The 16,827-nt window shown below is 41.6% G+C and overlaps 3 protein-coding genes across 4 annotated transcripts in view; 2 read left to right on the top strand and 1 right to left on the bottom strand.

The window, feature by feature from the left end:
- Positions 1-3,110, bottom strand: part of LOC135483219 (RING finger and transmembrane domain-containing protein 2-like) — a 30,025-nt gene extending 26,915 nt beyond the window's left edge. The window contains exons 1-7 of the mRNA XM_064763882.1: positions 3,025-3,110; positions 2,252-2,625; positions 1,913-1,989; positions 1,488-1,594; positions 909-1,062; positions 470-616; positions 152-217 (exon numbers count right to left, since the gene is read on the bottom strand). Coding sequence (XP_064619952.1) covers positions 152-217; positions 470-616; positions 909-1,062; positions 1,488-1,594; positions 1,913-1,989; positions 2,252-2,618 — 918 coding nt within the window. The 5' untranslated portion in view covers positions 2,619-2,625; positions 3,025-3,110. The remainder of the gene's footprint in view (positions 1-151; positions 218-469; positions 617-908; positions 1,063-1,487; positions 1,595-1,912; positions 1,990-2,251; positions 2,626-3,024) is intronic.
- A 216-nt stretch (positions 3,111-3,326) lies between these two features.
- On the top strand, positions 3,327-4,746 carry LOC135483217 (SREBP regulating gene protein-like). Its single transcript, XM_064763881.1, has 4 exons — positions 3,327-3,443; positions 3,799-3,955; positions 4,091-4,242; positions 4,543-4,746. Exons 1-4 carry the CDS (start codon positions 3,351-3,353, stop codon positions 4,744-4,746), a joined length of 606 nt encoding a protein of 201 aa, XP_064619951.1. The 5' UTR covers positions 3,327-3,350.
- Positions 4,747-5,033: 287 nt separating this feature from the next.
- LOC135483216 (uncharacterized) lies at positions 5,034-16,278 on the top strand. 2 transcript variants are annotated; one of them, XM_064763878.1, is made up of 26 exons: positions 5,034-5,175; positions 5,513-5,659; positions 5,810-6,043; positions 6,294-6,441; positions 6,636-6,849; positions 6,979-7,102; positions 7,317-7,482; positions 7,738-7,916; positions 8,241-8,405; positions 8,535-8,696; positions 9,019-9,134; positions 9,342-9,474; positions 9,665-9,944; positions 10,195-10,620; positions 10,731-10,896; positions 11,091-11,241; positions 11,381-11,617; positions 11,816-11,968; positions 12,228-12,396; positions 12,623-12,790; positions 12,979-13,130; positions 13,466-13,647; positions 13,844-13,979; positions 14,135-14,212; positions 14,411-14,611; positions 15,506-16,278. In XM_064763878.1, the coding sequence occupies exons 1-26, from the start codon at positions 5,035-5,037 to the stop codon at positions 15,596-15,598; spliced, it is 4,521 nt and encodes a 1,506-aa protein (XP_064619948.1). In that variant the 5' UTR covers position 5,034; the 3' UTR covers positions 15,599-16,278. The 2 variants fall into 2 exon arrangements, with proteins under 2 accessions (XP_064619948.1, XP_064619949.1); XM_064763879.1 differs by lacking the exon at positions 15,506-16,278 and adding an exon at positions 14,934-15,423.
- The last annotated feature ends 549 nt before the right edge of the window (positions 16,279-16,827 follow it).

Here is a 16,827-nt window from a genome sequence, read left to right as displayed (position 1 = left end):
ATTCAAAATGGAATATTGGGCAATACCAATCAAAGTAACAACAGACAATAGAAATTAGACATCCCGTATACGGCCTGATATCCCCGAGGGTCTTTGCCTGGTAAGACATCTGCCCTATTATTGCCCACAATCCTCCAATCCAGATACATACCACATCTACTCTGAACTTTCTCCACGCTGAGATGAACTCGTTACACTTCGTCCGGCAGGTTGAAGCCTGAAAAAGAGTGTCATACATGATTCTGAAATGAAGTGCATCAAAAAAATTTCACTGGGGCTCAATGGTACAAAAGTAAGCTCTCCAATTTCAAATAGCTCCACAATGCCATCTGGTAATCATTACCATAACTAGGACAAACTGGACACAACTTGATCAGAAGGCACTTGAGTGGCAGACCAAACAATTCTGATATGGACAGCAAAATCTCTTGACCAAACCAAATCTGAAGATGTTGAAAAAGATTCTCACCTTGCAAAAGACGTATATTCCAAGGAGAAAATATGAAAACCATTCAGCTCCCGTTGAGGAATCCAGGAGAAAATAACACCATGGAGTGACCGGCGTGAGGCAACGGTAGAATTGAGCTGTGTATTCAATAAACATGTAGTATTTCCCCTGAAAACAAGGCAGAAAATACATTGATTGGATATCTTTGGAATCAGATCTTAATAGCAACTTAAAATAATAGGTTTTTCTCTCCATTCCAGGCTTTCCTGACAACATGTTATGATCATTAGAAATATAGGCATTTTCATTGAACCTTGTGACAAATACTAATTGTATTTCTCACATTTACAACGTCTATCGTTATTTCTATGCATGACAGTGATGAACAGTTTTTGAATTGGCAATTGAAAGGCAGTTCTTACACAAGGTTAAATTACAATAGACACTGATGGCCCCTTACCCTTCTTTTTGTGGCAATGCATGCTTTTGGAATAATAGTTATCACAGTCTTCAATCCAATGGCAACAAACTTGATGACAAAGTCGGTGATACCGACAATCCAGAGCAACATCCAGAAATCCACCTTTTCTATGCCTGGCAGGCTGAAATATAAACTGAAAAAAAGAAAGGCAGGGGTCAAATAACGTTTTTTGTTGATGATACCATGAGAATGATCTCTCAAACCAACTTAAAATTTGACTTGGATTATCAAATATATTCCCTTGGGCTTGGAAATCTTTTCTTCCTTATTTTGAGGAGCAGCAAGGCCTTTCCCCACGGCACAATGAGGACTTAGCTTCAAATCGGTACTCAAGAGAGCTAACTTGCATGCTCTCACCACATGAACGATTCGTCATCAGGACAATGACCGAAGGGAATTGTGGCTGGACCACCAGACTATGGGCTCCAACCAAATATGGCACCAACGGCCATTGCAAGCATTTTTAGTTGCAATGCAGAGGGCTATAACAATAATTATGATATTATAAAGAATTTCACCTGTTTATATGAAAATAGTAAGATTCTAAACTGTGCTCACCTCCTATACAATTGCTGGTCAGCAAAAACAAAGTAGATAGCAAACACATTCAAAACAAGAAAGAAGATAATTGACAGGAGCTTCAGCGTCGGGTATGGGTATGAATCCTGAAACCAGAAAAATAAATATATTGAGCACAAAGGTCATTGTGCACACTTTAGAAATTATTATCAATTTTACAAATTTATTTCTAGGGGATGGTGCTGGGCAGTAATACATTGTAGCAGGAAGGAGGTGAAACTGTTTATCTTGGGAGTCAGTAGATCATAGCAGAATGGATGAAGGTGATTGGCATTGGCACAGCTGTCAGTAAAATAAAAAGCAACTGACAAACGTTACAAGTTTTGCACTTTGGCACCCAACTGACACTAAAATGACTTAATGTCCTTTAGACAATAGACACAACAATAATCCTGGAAGCTTACCCTGTTCCCAACCAATTTGACCAGCACTGTATTAGAATGATAGAAGGTCCCACACACACCAATCAGTATGAGCACACCTGAAAAATGCCATGACATGTTCATCAATAAAGGTACAACTTGAAAGAACAGCAAAATTACATTTACATGCACAAGAATTAACTGAAAGTTATTTTCACTCAGGATTTGATGTTGATGGTCAGCCCAGTGCTTGTCTAGTCGTCATCTCTTTATACCAATGGAATATGCTGCAACATGACCTCACTGATCTCTTAAGAAGCACCCACATTGGGAAAAAGTATTTTGTGAACATAACAGTTGCCTTGAAGAAGCAGTTCTTACCTAGTCTGTGATCATAGAGAAGCTTTGCAAATATCAGCAAAAGAAATGGTGCAAAGCCTTGGGTAAGTTTCCACAGCGTCATCAGGTCAGGTCGGCCAATGGTGGCAGTTTGTTGTGGTGGGGGCTGGGCATCATGGCTATGACCGTGACCATGGGAATGTGAATGTGCATGGCCGTGACCAGTCCTATTTCCGTTTGCAGGCTCTTCTGTGTTTGGGTCAATGTTTACAACGAAGGTATTAGATTGTCCATCAGAAGGCATGGAGACAGCTCCTATGGCTTCTTCAGCATCGACTCCAACTGGCAACCAGTCATTCAGTACATTGACGACTTCGGTCGGTAGACCACCAGATCTGTTTTGCGGCATCTTGATTCTATGAATTGAAAATGATATGAATGAGAATTTAACCTCGGCTATACAGGAGTCAGGAGACGATAGTCGATAGTGAAATACTAATGACCAACACAACATCAGCACAACAATACACTAGATACGATAGATGTTCTCTGGCCTCTACTGCCTTGGGTGGCCGATCATCAGAAAAGCACACTGTGATGTGTCAAACATCATCATGACGAAACCATCATGACACTAGACTACTGCCACTGAGTACTGTCTACTGGCTTCAACTGGCTGCAGGGTTTCAGTTTTGATTTTGTTTTTTGAGACGAAAACGTCAGTATCAGTGGCTTCAGATCTACTCATTAACAATATCATCGATGGCTATAGAGAGTAAATATGATACTTTGTATCTCAAAACACAAACAAGTACCTTATTGTGACAAATTACACATTTATTTGAGGAAATTATAGAAAAATTACAAATCCTGTTAAACAGCCTTGACCTTTGAGAAAATTCGATAACCTTTTATTCTTAGTACGCGATCAATAATAAACCGTTCAAAGGCTATGGATTAAAACATCTCTTATAATTAGTAAAAATTGTTTCAATAGATTTTAATTTCCAATATAAGTCTTATTTTATAGTAATATGGATTTAATTGGACAAAAGGGTGATTCGCTGATGACTCATCCGTCGGTTCGAATCATTAAAGTTTTTTCTGGTTTCCAACTTTGTCATGATTGTTATTGTGTCCAATGTTTGGGGCACGATTTCTTAGGAAGCGCTGGGTTCTGGTCGTTATATTCGGACTTTCTCTCATCTACTTTCTCAAGACAACATTCTACCAGGTGTATATTCAGTATAACCCTTTAATTTAAGTAGTAGGCCTAGGCCTAAATCTGTCACTTTTCTGACAGCCTTCCGGCTTCCTCCCTGAGTTTCCTCAGTTCCTGATCCTTCCTCCTCCACCTCCACCAAGACCACTTACCCATAGGCCTACTAGGCCTACACTACAAGTCCACTAGGACCAAGGCAATCATGATCATTTCACCTTTATACCACCTTATGTCGTGTCGATGAAGACAGCAAGTGTGTTCAAAAACATGGACTCCTCTTTATAGCATGTTGACACATACTATTCAGTTCTCTTAACCTCTTAACTTACGTCATTTCATAATCTAGCCTATGTCTTGTCATTTTCAGAGCTCCAGTCTGGTATTACGAGATGAGTACGCTGTGAGGAAGCCCCGACCACCAGAACTCTTCAAGTGGCAGCCAAAGTTTGATAGGATCAATGAAACTGCTGTCAATACCTGTAGGAATTCTGTTCAAGGAAAGAAACTGTTAGCTGATGAACGAGGTACAACTGTCATAAGCCTACTGTCATTATCTGATGTGATGTAGAGTTGATGTGTGCTGATGAAATGCTGTTGTTTAAAAATCCGTGAAAAAAATATCTATTCTAAGTGTAACGATTTGAATTAAATCTTTCCAGGTTACGTTTGTGAGAGATCAGACCTGTTAGTTGGAGGCTGCTGTGATATCAAGGGAAAAACGGCCCGCCGTTATACTTGCGATAGTTGCCTACAGAATAACTGCTGTAGCTTGTATGAGCACTGCGTGTCTTGTTGCTTGCAGCCAGAGAAGGTAGGTCACTGTCTTTTCCGCAATTGTAAGTGGGCTGATTCTGATCAAGAAGTGCCAAATTTATGTGGTTTGTTTGCCCTAACGTACTTTTTAAGACACCCAAAAAGTGAAGGCTGGAAACTTCAAACAACAATCAGGACTCTGTATTCATGTGGGTCTTGTTATTTATCATCGCTGCCGTTGGGAGAAAAAACGCCATATGTCTGTGAAATAAGAATTCTCTGGTATCTCTAGCAAGTTCATCATTTTCATCTTCAGGCAGCGGTAAATCAATTTATACAAGCATTCTTTTTCTTCCAGCAACCCTTACTCAGAAAAATTCTAGGAAAAGCTGCTGATACTTTCAGTCATCTGTTTGCGTCAGTGACAGATCATTTTGAGCTGTGTTTAGCAAAATGCCGGACTTCCTCCCAGAGCGTCCAACACGAGAACTCGTACCGTGACCCTGTTGCGAAATTTTGCTATGGGGAGAATCCACCCGCCCTTCAGCCAATGACCTCTTAACCAACTCAGAAATTTGCTGTCAGATTTCAAATATTTAGATTTTATTATTGGTCTTTATTATTGGTCTTAATTTATTGTTATTTATAGGATCTCTGATGTTTTGTTGACGTTAAAATTGACTGCATAATTGAAATGATTAGATATGGTGATAAATATTACACGTAGAATGTGATTCAGGCACCATAAAATCGCACTTGTTTAGAATTCACTATCGTTAATTGTCAATCAAATAGCACAATAATTGATATCAAATTGTCTAACAAATGGACACTGTAAAGAACTAGCAAAATGCAGAAAAATAAGAAGGCTTTGAATAATCCTCCTCTGAAGAAGGAGGTACCAGACCGGTCGGATCAGAGGCCGTATGCCACAATATGGATGGACTCGTGCTACCAGGAGACACTCCTGCCCGATCTGTCTTGGACCAAGGTAGGCACATTTTTATGCTTTTTTTGCCTTTTGGATTCATCCAAAGATACAGAGCAGTAACGTGAGGCCAGGAGCAGATGACTTTGTATGCTGTGATGATTCAGCAATATGAAGCTGTAGGGAACCATGAACAGCATTGTAACAAGGCAGCAGAACTTTGAAGTTGGCTCTAGACTTGACCGTTAGCCAGTTCAGTTGCTGGAGGACTGGCATAATGTGATGTGTGTTTTCCAACCTTATAGTTCAAGCAAGGAGTTTGCAAATTTCTTGTAGCCAACACAAAACACAACAGATAAAATGATCAAGAAGATTGATAGCCTCCATTTCTTCTTCGCAGGTCGAGCCAAGGGTTTGCGAGATGCTGGCTCGGAAGATCCAAAAGCAGCAGAGTCAACCTGAGAGGATGCAGATGATATTTGAATTGGTCGGCCCAGAGTTTAAGAAGGAGTATTTCCCCAGTGAACCATATCAGCCATCCCTACTGGTAAGCAAGGATATGTATGTCAGTTGACATTACTCTTATTTGTCAGATTTGGATATCTGTAACATGCCGCAGACACCTGTAATAATACTTGAATAGGTTCTTCAGGACACCTAACTGAGCGCTATAACTACAGGCTCTTTGCATTTGCAGGAAACTCCCCACATGAATGCCGAACAGAAAGAACGGTTACGTTCTGAAGCACAGGTTTGGTTGAATAGTCAAGCATACCGAGCTGCCAAGGAAAGTGGATGTGGCCGAGTCCTGCCGGGGACAGAACCCACGGATGATCTGTGTGATGAGCAGATGAGATTCCTGCAGAACGTATTTGATATCTTTGTGAAGGGCTTGGATCGTCACCTGTATAAAAATGAACAGGAGGTCATGGTAAGAAAGGATATGTTTGTTTGAAAGATGAAGTCTTTGAGCTTGAGGTGCTGCTCTAAACAATAAGATTCAAGTGGAGAACAGCAGTGAAGAACTCGTGAAGTAGAACTTCTCTGTTAAGGACACCCTTGGGACTGTCAAATGCGATCCTTATAAGAGTGGTCAAGATCAGAGGATGGGGATGAATAGGAGGATTCAAAATTATCTACCCTGCCGACAAGTACCGAACCTTTATTTCATACTTTTGCAGAAAAAAAAGAAGATCCAGGAAGAAGAGGAGAAAAAGAAGAAAAAGGTTACAGAAGATAAGAGTCGTGTGCAGGTTCTTGCAGTGCGGAGAGCATCCATGTTGAGTGCCATGTCATCTGCTTATAGTAGGAAGTCAACACCATTTTATGGTAGGATCACCTTTATAGCCACTTCATCGCTGAAGTGTTTTGAATCATTTGCATATTGTTGTTGCTATCATATCAGTGTAGGGTAACAACATTTGCTTGGTTAGACAAGTCGAAAAAATCGTGGATCTTAGAGGAGCACCCCAGTTGATCTTAATTTCAACCTTCCCCTGGTTACACGTCATCCTTTTTTCCAGACAAGGTCACACGAATTGGTGGAGATGAGCCTGGATACTATAGCGATCAGACGGAGGCTGTGGGTGACTGTGTGAAGAGCATCCTGCAGCGGGACCCCAGGAGATTTGTTGATGTTTCACGGAGGCTTCATGGAAGACAGATGCCTGGTTCGCTGAGGTCGTATATGTGGCTGGATGTTTTGTTTAAAAATGATAGGGAGAGGCTCAAAGAAGGGTGAGTGAGAGTTGGGTTTGGACCATCTCTGAAGTGATTTATAAAGTCCTACTTTTCGTGTATGGCTGTTGACCTGAAACACTTTTAGGGCAGTGCATAGAAATATAACACAAAACCTCTTTATTGCAGGAACGTTGAGAAGATCGTGCGTGAGAGGTTTGGAAGGGCTGTTGCACGAGGTGTGGGAGACTTGAAAATGAAACGAGCTACACATTCACCGATTGCTGGTCTGATTGAGAATGCTGTGGTTGAGGTAAGTGCATTTTGTCAACTGACAGCCAAACATAAGGGGATCAACAGCTTCATGTGGCTGAAACTGACTGCTGACTTCATAAAATAGACCGAACGGGGATCTATGTCCCTTAGCTATTGTTGAATGCAAAGAAGTAGAAGAATCTTGGTAGATATCTATTACATGTCAAATTGATTACGGCCAAATACTCACTTGTGCTTATTCTCTTTCACAGAGTTATGCAAAAACTTTGTCCATGCAGCCATACAACTTTGAGAAACATTTAGTCGATACTGCCAGGGCTCTAAACATCCTTTACTCATATGATAGGACCTATGAACCTTATCTTATCCACTGGTTGTTTCCCATGCAAGTTGCATTCAAGGAACAAAGTCATGCAGGTCAGTACGGGGATTAAGAGACCATGTCCTTTGGCCTAAAACAGGAGTTACACCTTGATCATCTGTTGTATGCAAATAAAAGCTGTCAGCCATTATCAAATGTTTGAGGCTGGCTTTTGGTTGGTGTCTGTTAACTCTGTCAAAGCTCACATCATTGCATGTAGGAAACATTGAATAGGCTGTGTCTCGGCATGGTAACAGATAGCAAACATAACTTCATGATCACCTCTCTAAAACAGGTACCGACATTTTCAGGTGAACATGTGTACGAGTTGGCCATGTACTTAGATCTCCTCAATCAGAACTGTTTCCCTTCCTGGCCAAAGATCTTTGCAATGGCTGAACAGACCTTGGACATCTTGGAGCAGTTCGATCCGGAGTTCCACAGGCATCTGAGGACTATTGCACAGACTGATGCAAATATCAATTCCAAGGTAGGAAACATTTGCTCATATGATTTCAAGTATGTAGTCTTTATGCTATGAAGTTCCAGGAGGGAGGGAGGGAGCGAGGGGGTGAGTGAGTGAGTGAGTCAGAATCTGTCTCGGGCTGGCTTATGATCCAGCACATCTGATAACTTACCAACCTATTGTGGTCAGCATGGGTGATGATACAAACGTTTGGTTTGAAGATGAAATCCCAGGGTCATGATTAGCTGCTTCAACAACATGTAATTCAACTTTAGGCTGAATCATCTACGAGAGGAATAACCTTTCTTATATATGTGCAAATGGCATCTTTCATTTTCTCCATTACAGGAGTTCATGGTCTACCTGATCCATCAGGAGAAGGAGAAGGCCCAGGAGATACTCAATGCCAAGCAGGAGGTTGCACCAGATACACCCAGATCAAAGGAATCCTTGGCGCTGTCACGACCGCTGCTGGCAGATCCCCTCGTCTTCTTGAGGAAGTGGATTGGAGAGGTAAGTTCTAATTCTTCAGTCGGCAATCACAAGTCAGAAGTATTTTAGTACTTTGCAGAGAACTTTGAAAAAACCATTGAGGGGATTTTTTGAACTGATGTGATTGTCAATCTCTATGACTCTTTGCAGGGTTTTGTGAGTGTACTTGATACGCCAGCCGTGATGTTTTTGTGGGACCAGAACTTCATGCAGCTGTGGCAAGGTCATGCCATGGAGAATATGTGCCTTTCATTACTCATGTTGCTGCGCCACAAATTTATGGAGGCTAACAATTATGCAACCATGAAGGACGTAAGTTGAAATCGTTTTCTGGACTTGCCATATATGACTCATGTAGCCTTACAATTTGAAAATCATTTGCAGCATGCAGTCATTGATGTGTTAGCTTGCGATGAGACTTGTCTGTAACCTGCTACAGTCTTTGCTGACTGAAGTCCAAGCTCCAGTCCACTGACAGTCTAATTATTGCCTGCAAGGATGAGGTAGATTTTGGCATTATTCTGCCATTTGGGGTTGTACACTGCATCTTATTAGTTTTTTATGTGTGAAGTTGAATTTTCTTTGAAAACAGAAACCTCTGTGTACCTCTATTTGTATCCTGCTTAAACTTCAGGTGTTTTTGAATGGTCCATGCTGTCTTTACACTGCCGACATCCAGCGGGCCTGGATCCATGTCGAGATGGGACAGAACCTGAATGGAGTGCCATATCTAAACAGACAGAGACCAATGTAGGTATTTTGATTGATAGGGTCTATTGTTTATATTGTTCATGCTAAGGTAGAAGGATGTATACACAGCATACTGTTCGTAACTTGAAGCCATGGATGTTCAAGGAAACTACCTGATGCTCTATACAAACCTATTAACAATTGTTATCACATTTGTGATATGTTGTCAGGTCGGCTGATTTTACTGATTTGCTGGTTCTTTTTCAGAACCCCGCCTCCCACACCAGGACTCAGTCCCACACCTGTACCAGGAGCCACAATTGTCGAAGGTCCACTAATGGCTGTTGGTCTAAAGGACATCAATGTCAAGCTGGTCATTCCGGAAAAGGCTTGGAGAAATGTAAGTTGGTCCGATTTGCTGAAATAACAACGCACCTATGCGCTATTTGGAAAAGCAGTAGTGTATAAGACAATGACAGAGTAACTAGGCCAATGACCCAACAAGGCACCTGTAAACATAGTCACATGGACCAAACTTTGAAAGGACAAACCAAAAAAGAAGGCGGTTTCAAATGTTTATTCCTTTTCAGGAGAACTGGATGAGACAGTTTAACCCCTCAAGGTTGAAACTGATGTGCAAGGTCTACTTCGGCCAGTACAAGCTCGACATGAAGATAACCCACCAGGTGCCATATCTAACCGAAGGTGACAACACTCCACGCGGAAGCAAGATATTCTCCCTGGATTTCACTGCGGATAAGATTGAATTCCATGACCTAGATGCCTCACAGTACACATTGAAAGCAGATAGCTATCCATATGCCATTTTGAGAGTGGATTATCTTCAGCTGCATGGGGATAGAAAGTTGTGTAAGTTTTCCATTTTACTTTAATCCGTCTGTTCATTTTAAGTTTGTTGAATTAAATTCCATCAGTATTCTTACTTAAGCTAAGCACAATGTTTTCAAATGTCTGACGTCCAACTCTTGAGGTTGTAGGTTACTCATCTCTGCATAGCTGGTGGAGACATGCCACTATGCAAACAGCACTAATATGTAAGGACAAGGTCTTTGGGTTTCAATCTCACATTGCAGCTTTTTTAACCTGTGTTTTTTTTCAGCTGTCTCTCATACTGCACTTGGTTGGGCAAAGATACCCTTGTACTCTAAAGAGAGAAGACAAGCAAACCAACAACAGCCAGCACCAAATCAGGCTGGGCCACAGACTCCTGGTCAGACTCCAGGAAGAACAGGGAACACACCTCGGCAAACCTCTGTCCAAGGTCCCACCCCCCAACAACGGCAAACTCTCACATCCCGGCAGCAGCCTTCAGCAGCAACAGCTCAGAGAACACCCACACAACAAGGCAACTTGACCAGTAGACCCACCCCCTATGGACAGAGCGCGCAGAACAGCCCTGCACCTGGAGGTCACTTGGAGCACATGTGGGTTGGTTCATGGGGTCACTGGACCTACCCACTGGAAGCTGGAGATGTACCAGACTCAGTGCTACAGGTGCCATCACGGCCTCCTACAACTACATCAGGTAGATTAACCTTGTCACATTGATTCCGTTTAGTTCAATGAAATTATCAAGATGCTTCCTTCCATCCGTACAGTTTTGCATAAAAGAACATCAACCTTCTTTCATTTAAGGGATCATCAACCAAGGATCGGAGATAGCCTGTGTCATCTATGATCCACAAATACCAGAAGTGCCACCATCCCCGATTGTGGCACCCAAGACTCCTGTCAAAACACCAGCTTCTTTACCGACACCAATTCCTACGCCAAAAACCAGGGAGCCAACTCCTCGGGTTGAGTAAGTGATGAAAACGCATTCTTCTTCTTCATATAGATAAATATTTGATGACGTCACTACATGTTGTTGTGGGTGCAGGTTGTGCGCGTACTCTACCAGCCAGTCCACATTGACTTGTTGAGCAAGCTGTGCCAGAATCTGTCTCAGTGATATTTCCCTCCATAACAAAATAATGTTTACCTCATCACTTTCAGGGAGCGTGAACCAACACCGGATGACCGAGCGTGGGTCCCGCACAAAGCAGGAGCTGCCAAGAATGACCCTGAACCAATGGATCTCAATAGTACCTTTGATATTTATGTGGATATGGTCAGATTTATACCGGATTTGGCCAGCATTATCAAGGTGGGTTGCCGTATTTCCATTCATGTTGAATTTATGTTACATGTATGTAATACCTATTTCCAACTTACCTTTTCAAGGTTCTTACACCTGTACAGACATATTTGTGTGTTCATCTCAAAATATTTGAATTCCTATGCAGGTTACTGGAAGAGTGCTGAGGACAGGTGAAATAGCCAAGACCCCCGACATCCTGACCTTCCCAGAGATTCCCAACGACCCAAGAAGTCCCAAGTTCAAATATAAACTAACCATAAATGAGATGAAGAAAAATATGGACCCGAATGCAGTGATTTTGTTGAGGGTTTATACGGTACAGAATAATGACCAGGACCTTGTTGTAATTGGGAGCTGTTTGATTGGGCTCTGCAATAACGAGGTAAGGCATCCCATTCATCCTTTTCAATCAGTCGCGTCTCTAAAATCAGGTCACCTCTCTTAACGGCAGCATTTCTTAGCCCAAGGGTTGTACTGCTTGTTAATCATAGCAAACCCTGTACTCCACCTCCATATTAAGAAAGCACTGCACAGCATAATTTAGCAGTTTGACAGCATTTACTTTGTGTTACCTCTTCAGGGAAAGATAAAGACAGGTGGCTACCAGCTACGTCTTCATAGTGGGATGCCAGAGCTGCCTCAGGGAATAGCAGGGCTGGTGCCTGGTGACCTTGACAGCAAGCCCAACATACCATGTGCGTCGGTGCTGGTTAGGATTCTACCCCATGCTACGGTAAGTACTGATACATAAGCTACAAGTAGTATAGCCCAAGAATCTAATTTTTTTTGGGGGGGGCAGTTAATGTTGTGAACGACATCATCGTTTGTTATGTGTGAACTATGTGTGCAATTCAAATTTAGAGCTCGAGTAGTTACATGTAAGGCAACTTGATTTAGAATTCAATGTCAGGTTCAGATATATTTTCCAAAATGTTATAATGGTATCTACGTGTGTACACATATGTTGTGAAAGTGCTTGTGTTCTATTTCAGAAGCACTTACCAGCCCCAGAGTACAGGACTTGCTACTACCACTCGGATGATGCACAACCTACTCAGACAGAGTGGGGTATCTTTAACAGCTACCTCAGCGATACGCAGTATCCAAAGGATTATCTCGAGTTGGTGAAAACTGTCAAGTATGCTGACCGGGATGGTTCTGGTGAGTTTCACATCTGTGGTTTGGTTAAGTCGGCCTTTAAAGTGATCTTTTGCCTGCTTTCGTGTTGTGTCTTTCTCCTCAAAGGAGCAATGTGGGACAAATAGAAATTATGATTAAATACAATGGAATCACTTTCGATGCAATGCAGCAGTAACTAGGATGATTGGTTATGTCTTTCGATTACAGCATGGCCATTCTGCTCAGCTAGGCCCATGTTTTGTTTCAGGTACGACCCACCATATTGCGATCAGCTTCCTCCCACAGCGTCTGGATAACAAGAAATACCTACCTCCACAGAAGCCGGCTAATCAGCTTGACCTTGGCATTGCGGTCAGATACCGCCAGGAAAAGGGAATGATGATATCTATCCAGAAAGCATTTGGCTTGGATGGTGGTAAGTACTGTATCAAGAAATTAAGTCCTTTGGCAAAATGATGGTGGAGTACAACTCTGCTTTTCATTCTGAAAGCGGGCCAATCAGCCGGGTCTCTGACTGGTCAGTTCTGAACTGGTTCATATTGCAAGATTCATTGGTATTGGTGGACGGTCCTTCCCAGTTCAGTTTGATTCTTTCTTATGCAGTTGATGTCTACACCCAGTGCTTTGTCAAAGAAGTCAGGAATGCTCCGCCAAAGAAGTCTGCAACTCCAGATGGTGACTCGCTGCGATTTTTAACTGAAAAAATGGAGTATGACTCTCCACAGAAGGCACCGTTGTGGGTTGACAGCGCCGTGGTGAGTAGAGTCATGCATTGCTTGAGCTAGACCTGGAAGAAGGAAGCGATGATCAGACGAGTGTTTGATTCATGATCGGTGGATTGAGACTAGGACATTTCACCTGTACACTGCCCTGCTGCAGAGTTGGCAAGGATGTAAAACAGTTAGCCCTGTTTTCAAGTTTGAAACATCACTTTCACACTGATACATTATCACCAATACCATTACATTGTTCATACTGAAATGATATAAGAAACTCTTGATACATGTACATGTAGTAGGCCTACATGTAGATATACAAAGAAATTCTGTTGCAGTTGTACATTGTATGTTGGCCATTATCATTCTTTCAGACTGGTAATCCTGTCTATAGAAAGAACAGCTTCCTGTACATTCAAGTGTACTGTATGAAGTTCAAGTACACCCCAAATGCATCTCACAGCCAACCCGGGAAGCTGACCAGTGTTAATGGGCAACAGTTTGACCTAGCTGCAGATTCTGATTGGTTTTGGACTGCTGTCCCGATGTATAAATGGTAAATACATGTAGTCAAATTCAAGCTGCTTTTTGGTAATGTTCAGTTGACTTCTTTACACTTACATTTACTAAGACTAGATATTGAAACTGCAAATAAGGAAGGCTGGTTTGAGAGGTTTGAAGGAATCAGTCTGCCTTTCTGAATACTTGTATTTCTTTTCTAACTTCTGGGACATTCTCTTGTCATTTCTCAGGGAGTCGACACACAGTGGTATCCATACTGTGCCACTCTTCAAGGGAAGGATATCGCCCGAGTTGAAGGCCAAGTTCCTTGAGAACGGCGTGGAGGAAACGATCTTCAAGAATGACTGGGATCAGGCCACTGTCCATGTAAGATTACTGTTGTGGTTTTCAGCATTTCTCAGGCTTTGTTGTCGGTTATGATTGCAAAACCAATAACTTACATTGAAATTAAGCAAACATCTGTGAAAATCGTGCGTGGAAGTCAAGGTTGTATTCTGATATTATCAAAATTTGTTTTTCAGCCGACTGCTGGACTAATTGTCAAACTCTTGGATAAGCAATATGAGAAGGAAGATGAATTTCCTATCCAACCACTGCCGGTGAGTACCAATATGAGAAGAATACCGGTTAATTATACAAGTTTCTTAACTAACTGAATAGAATAGAACGTCCATAGAATATTTCTGGGCTAAATGACAAATGTAGTTGACCGATGGGTCTTTTTCTTGCATGGAATAGGTGTCTCTGTTTTGCTTGCTCTCACAACAAGTTTATATTTGCTCCTCTATTCATTTCAGCAACACAAACTCATTGATGCCCTTGGCAACGCGGCACCCTATCTTGCTGCAATGGACGATATGTCGGGCAAGAAAATCCATGATTTGGTTGTGGATTCTCTGGAACCTAAGTACCGCAAACTCGGGGCCAGTGGGGAAACCTACCTTGTGGAGCAGAAGTTTTATTCCCAACTTGCTGTGGCAGCTTTCAAGGAACAAATTGTAAGTTAACATATAGCCTACCAATTAATTATCTTGTATCAGATTTATGTAGCCCTACGATAAAAGGATCTTCATTCTTTGACAAAAATATTCAACCACTCTCAGTTTTCTGGGCCTCCAAATCGGACATATTTGTCAAAGAAGGCCTGACTGACATTGTAGTTGGGAGTGCTCTTGTAATATCTACGTAGTCCATACTAAAGAGGTGTTGAAAATTTGTCATGTAAATTCTTCAGCAATGAAATTCACCAAAATGTAAAACCTGGATCAGATGGCAAAAATTGTTTCCTTAATTTTGATTTTTACCTCAATTCTATTTTAGAATTAGATTGCTGGTAAGTGTAGCCTACTTCAGATGTGTTATTGATGTGTTCATGATCAGTGCTTGACCAATGACATTATTTTACTTCTTGACATAAATTCAGGCCTCAGTCTAAGGCAAAAAGAATCGGAGCTTCAGTTTGCAGCAAAAAATGCTTCATGTACATATATTTTTGGCCGTGCTTTGTAACGTTGGGTTTCAGTAGTCAAAATGGTCCGGCTGCTTTACATAAGAAGTTTTGGTCAAGCACTATTTGTGTTGTGTGCAATTTGAAGTTAGTGTTTAAGATTCAAGACACATTTTTGTCCCACTAATTTGTGTTGTGTTGTGTTTAAATGTTTATGAGTTACACGTTTTCTAACCAGCTGTATTCCATGTAGATTATATCATAGTGTAACTGCCATATTTACATCATCAGGTCATGTGGTAATTTGTTCTCCAGGGTTTTTTTATGTGATTCTGTGTAATGTAAGAGAGTTGGAAGGGCCGTCAACTTCTGTATCCCCTTTGGTCGAGAGAGGGTGACCTGTCGTTAAGTTTTCTGAGGTCTCACTTCATAATCTACCTTGCAGGAGGAAGTGGAGGGACCGATGCCAGACCTCAACCAGGGACATCAGTCACCCCAAAATATACTGTCAGTGTCGCAGGATGATGCATTCAACTAAACTTCATGGCCAGGGTCGGATTTAGCGAATTTGGGAGGAAAGGTGTTGTTTCATCCTCTCAGAAATATGGCCTTCATGCCTGTGGAGCAGACTTTGCTGCAGTAACTGATATTGTGGAGATCCTTCAATGCTAAATTCAATCATGACCAGGACAGTCATTGAACAGGAATATTTTGTTATGTGTCGTTATATTCTCTTTCTCTTCTGTTGATTGATTGTAAGGGAAGAAGACTGTGTGATGTCAGACAATGTACCGGTCATGCTGTCGCACTTTGAATGCACCCCTATGATGAAATCATGAACAGATTTGTCAAATATGGGATTTGAAATGTGATCCAGAATGTGTATATTGACTTAATTTATGCCAAATTGCCTCATGCTAAGACTAATAGGACTAAACACATAGGATAGCCTTTAGTTGCCATTTCACAAAACCGTGGAATTAACTGGACGTAAATATGAGTACCCTGGACTTCATTCCTTATAGATAGATGTTCATTGTACGTGTAGTTCTTCGATCATGCAGTTACTTTTGTTATGGAGATTAATGGGTTGTCATGCAAATCATGTTTCCAAAGAGTTCGATCTCAGATATTTGTTTGTAAATACTGTGTACGTCGATGTCTGTTATGTGTAGGTAGAATGTTTCTAATATAACATGAAATAAAATGTCAGTTTGTCTGTTATAAATACCTCTTCAGGCGTTTTTTTGTAATCCAAACTTTTAGAGTATTGTGTGTGTGTGTCATCCCTAATGAAAGGACCAGCCAGATTTTAGCTTATTAGATTCTCCTTACTTCAAAACTCTCATCTCAAATGCCAGGCACCAGGCAAGAAGGCCATTCGTACCCCATATTCAACTACATGTAGCTGGCAGCTAACCATGCAGATATATCGGAAAGAGCTACCGACGAGGCTCGAACCTATTTAGATATGTTTGATTAGCAGTCATTTGAGTCCCAAAACAAGTTGGTCACAAACTTGGCCTTAACCTGTACTTGGCGGTGTCAAGTCAATTGGGCTTAAAATCCCCAACTCTCGAAACCTTGGTTCACGTGATGACTCATCTGGAGGGCTTCTAGTGCATAGTACTACAATGCATTTCATATGTACTTTGGGAACCCATTCTAAATGTCTGTGCAACACTCGACAATGAAGACCAAGATTATGTAAAGTGTACGAGGAGAGGAGCATACGATCGACTCGGGTGAACATGCATGAGGATGTCA

The sequence above is a fragment of the Lineus longissimus genome, chromosome 2 (genome assembly GCF_910592395.1).
Source record: "Lineus longissimus chromosome 2, tnLinLong1.2, whole genome shotgun sequence".
Taxonomy (NCBI): Eukaryota; Metazoa; Nemertea; class Pilidiophora; order Heteronemertea; family Lineidae; genus Lineus; species Lineus longissimus.
The sequence above is the reverse complement of the archived record's forward strand: the minus strand, read 5'-3'. Positions and strand labels throughout refer to the sequence as shown.

Excerpts from the sequence above, each read along its gene's own strand:
- LOC135483217 (XM_064763881.1), top strand. The coding sequence starts at position 3,351 with ATGTTTGGGGCACGATTTCTTAGGAAGCGCTGGGTTCTGGTCGTTATA. Across the intron at positions 3,444-3,798 it reads TCAAGACAACATTCTACCAG|AGCTCCAGTCTGGTATTACG; the intron begins GTGTATATTCAG and ends TGTCATTTTCAG. Across the intron at positions 4,243-4,542 it reads GTTGCTTGCAGCCAGAGAAG|CAACCCTTACTCAGAAAAAT; the intron begins GTAGGTCACTGT and ends TTTTTCTTCCAG.
- LOC135483216 (XM_064763878.1), top strand. The coding sequence starts at position 5,035 with ATGCAGAAAAATAAGAAGGCTTTGAATAATCCTCCTCTGAAGAAGGAG. Across the intron at positions 8,406-8,534 it reads TGAGGAAGTGGATTGGAGAG|GGTTTTGTGAGTGTACTTGA; the intron begins GTAAGTTCTAAT and ends GACTCTTTGCAG. Across the intron at positions 13,648-13,843 it reads GCTGTCCCGATGTATAAATG|GGAGTCGACACACAGTGGTA; the intron begins GTAAATACATGT and ends GTCATTTCTCAG.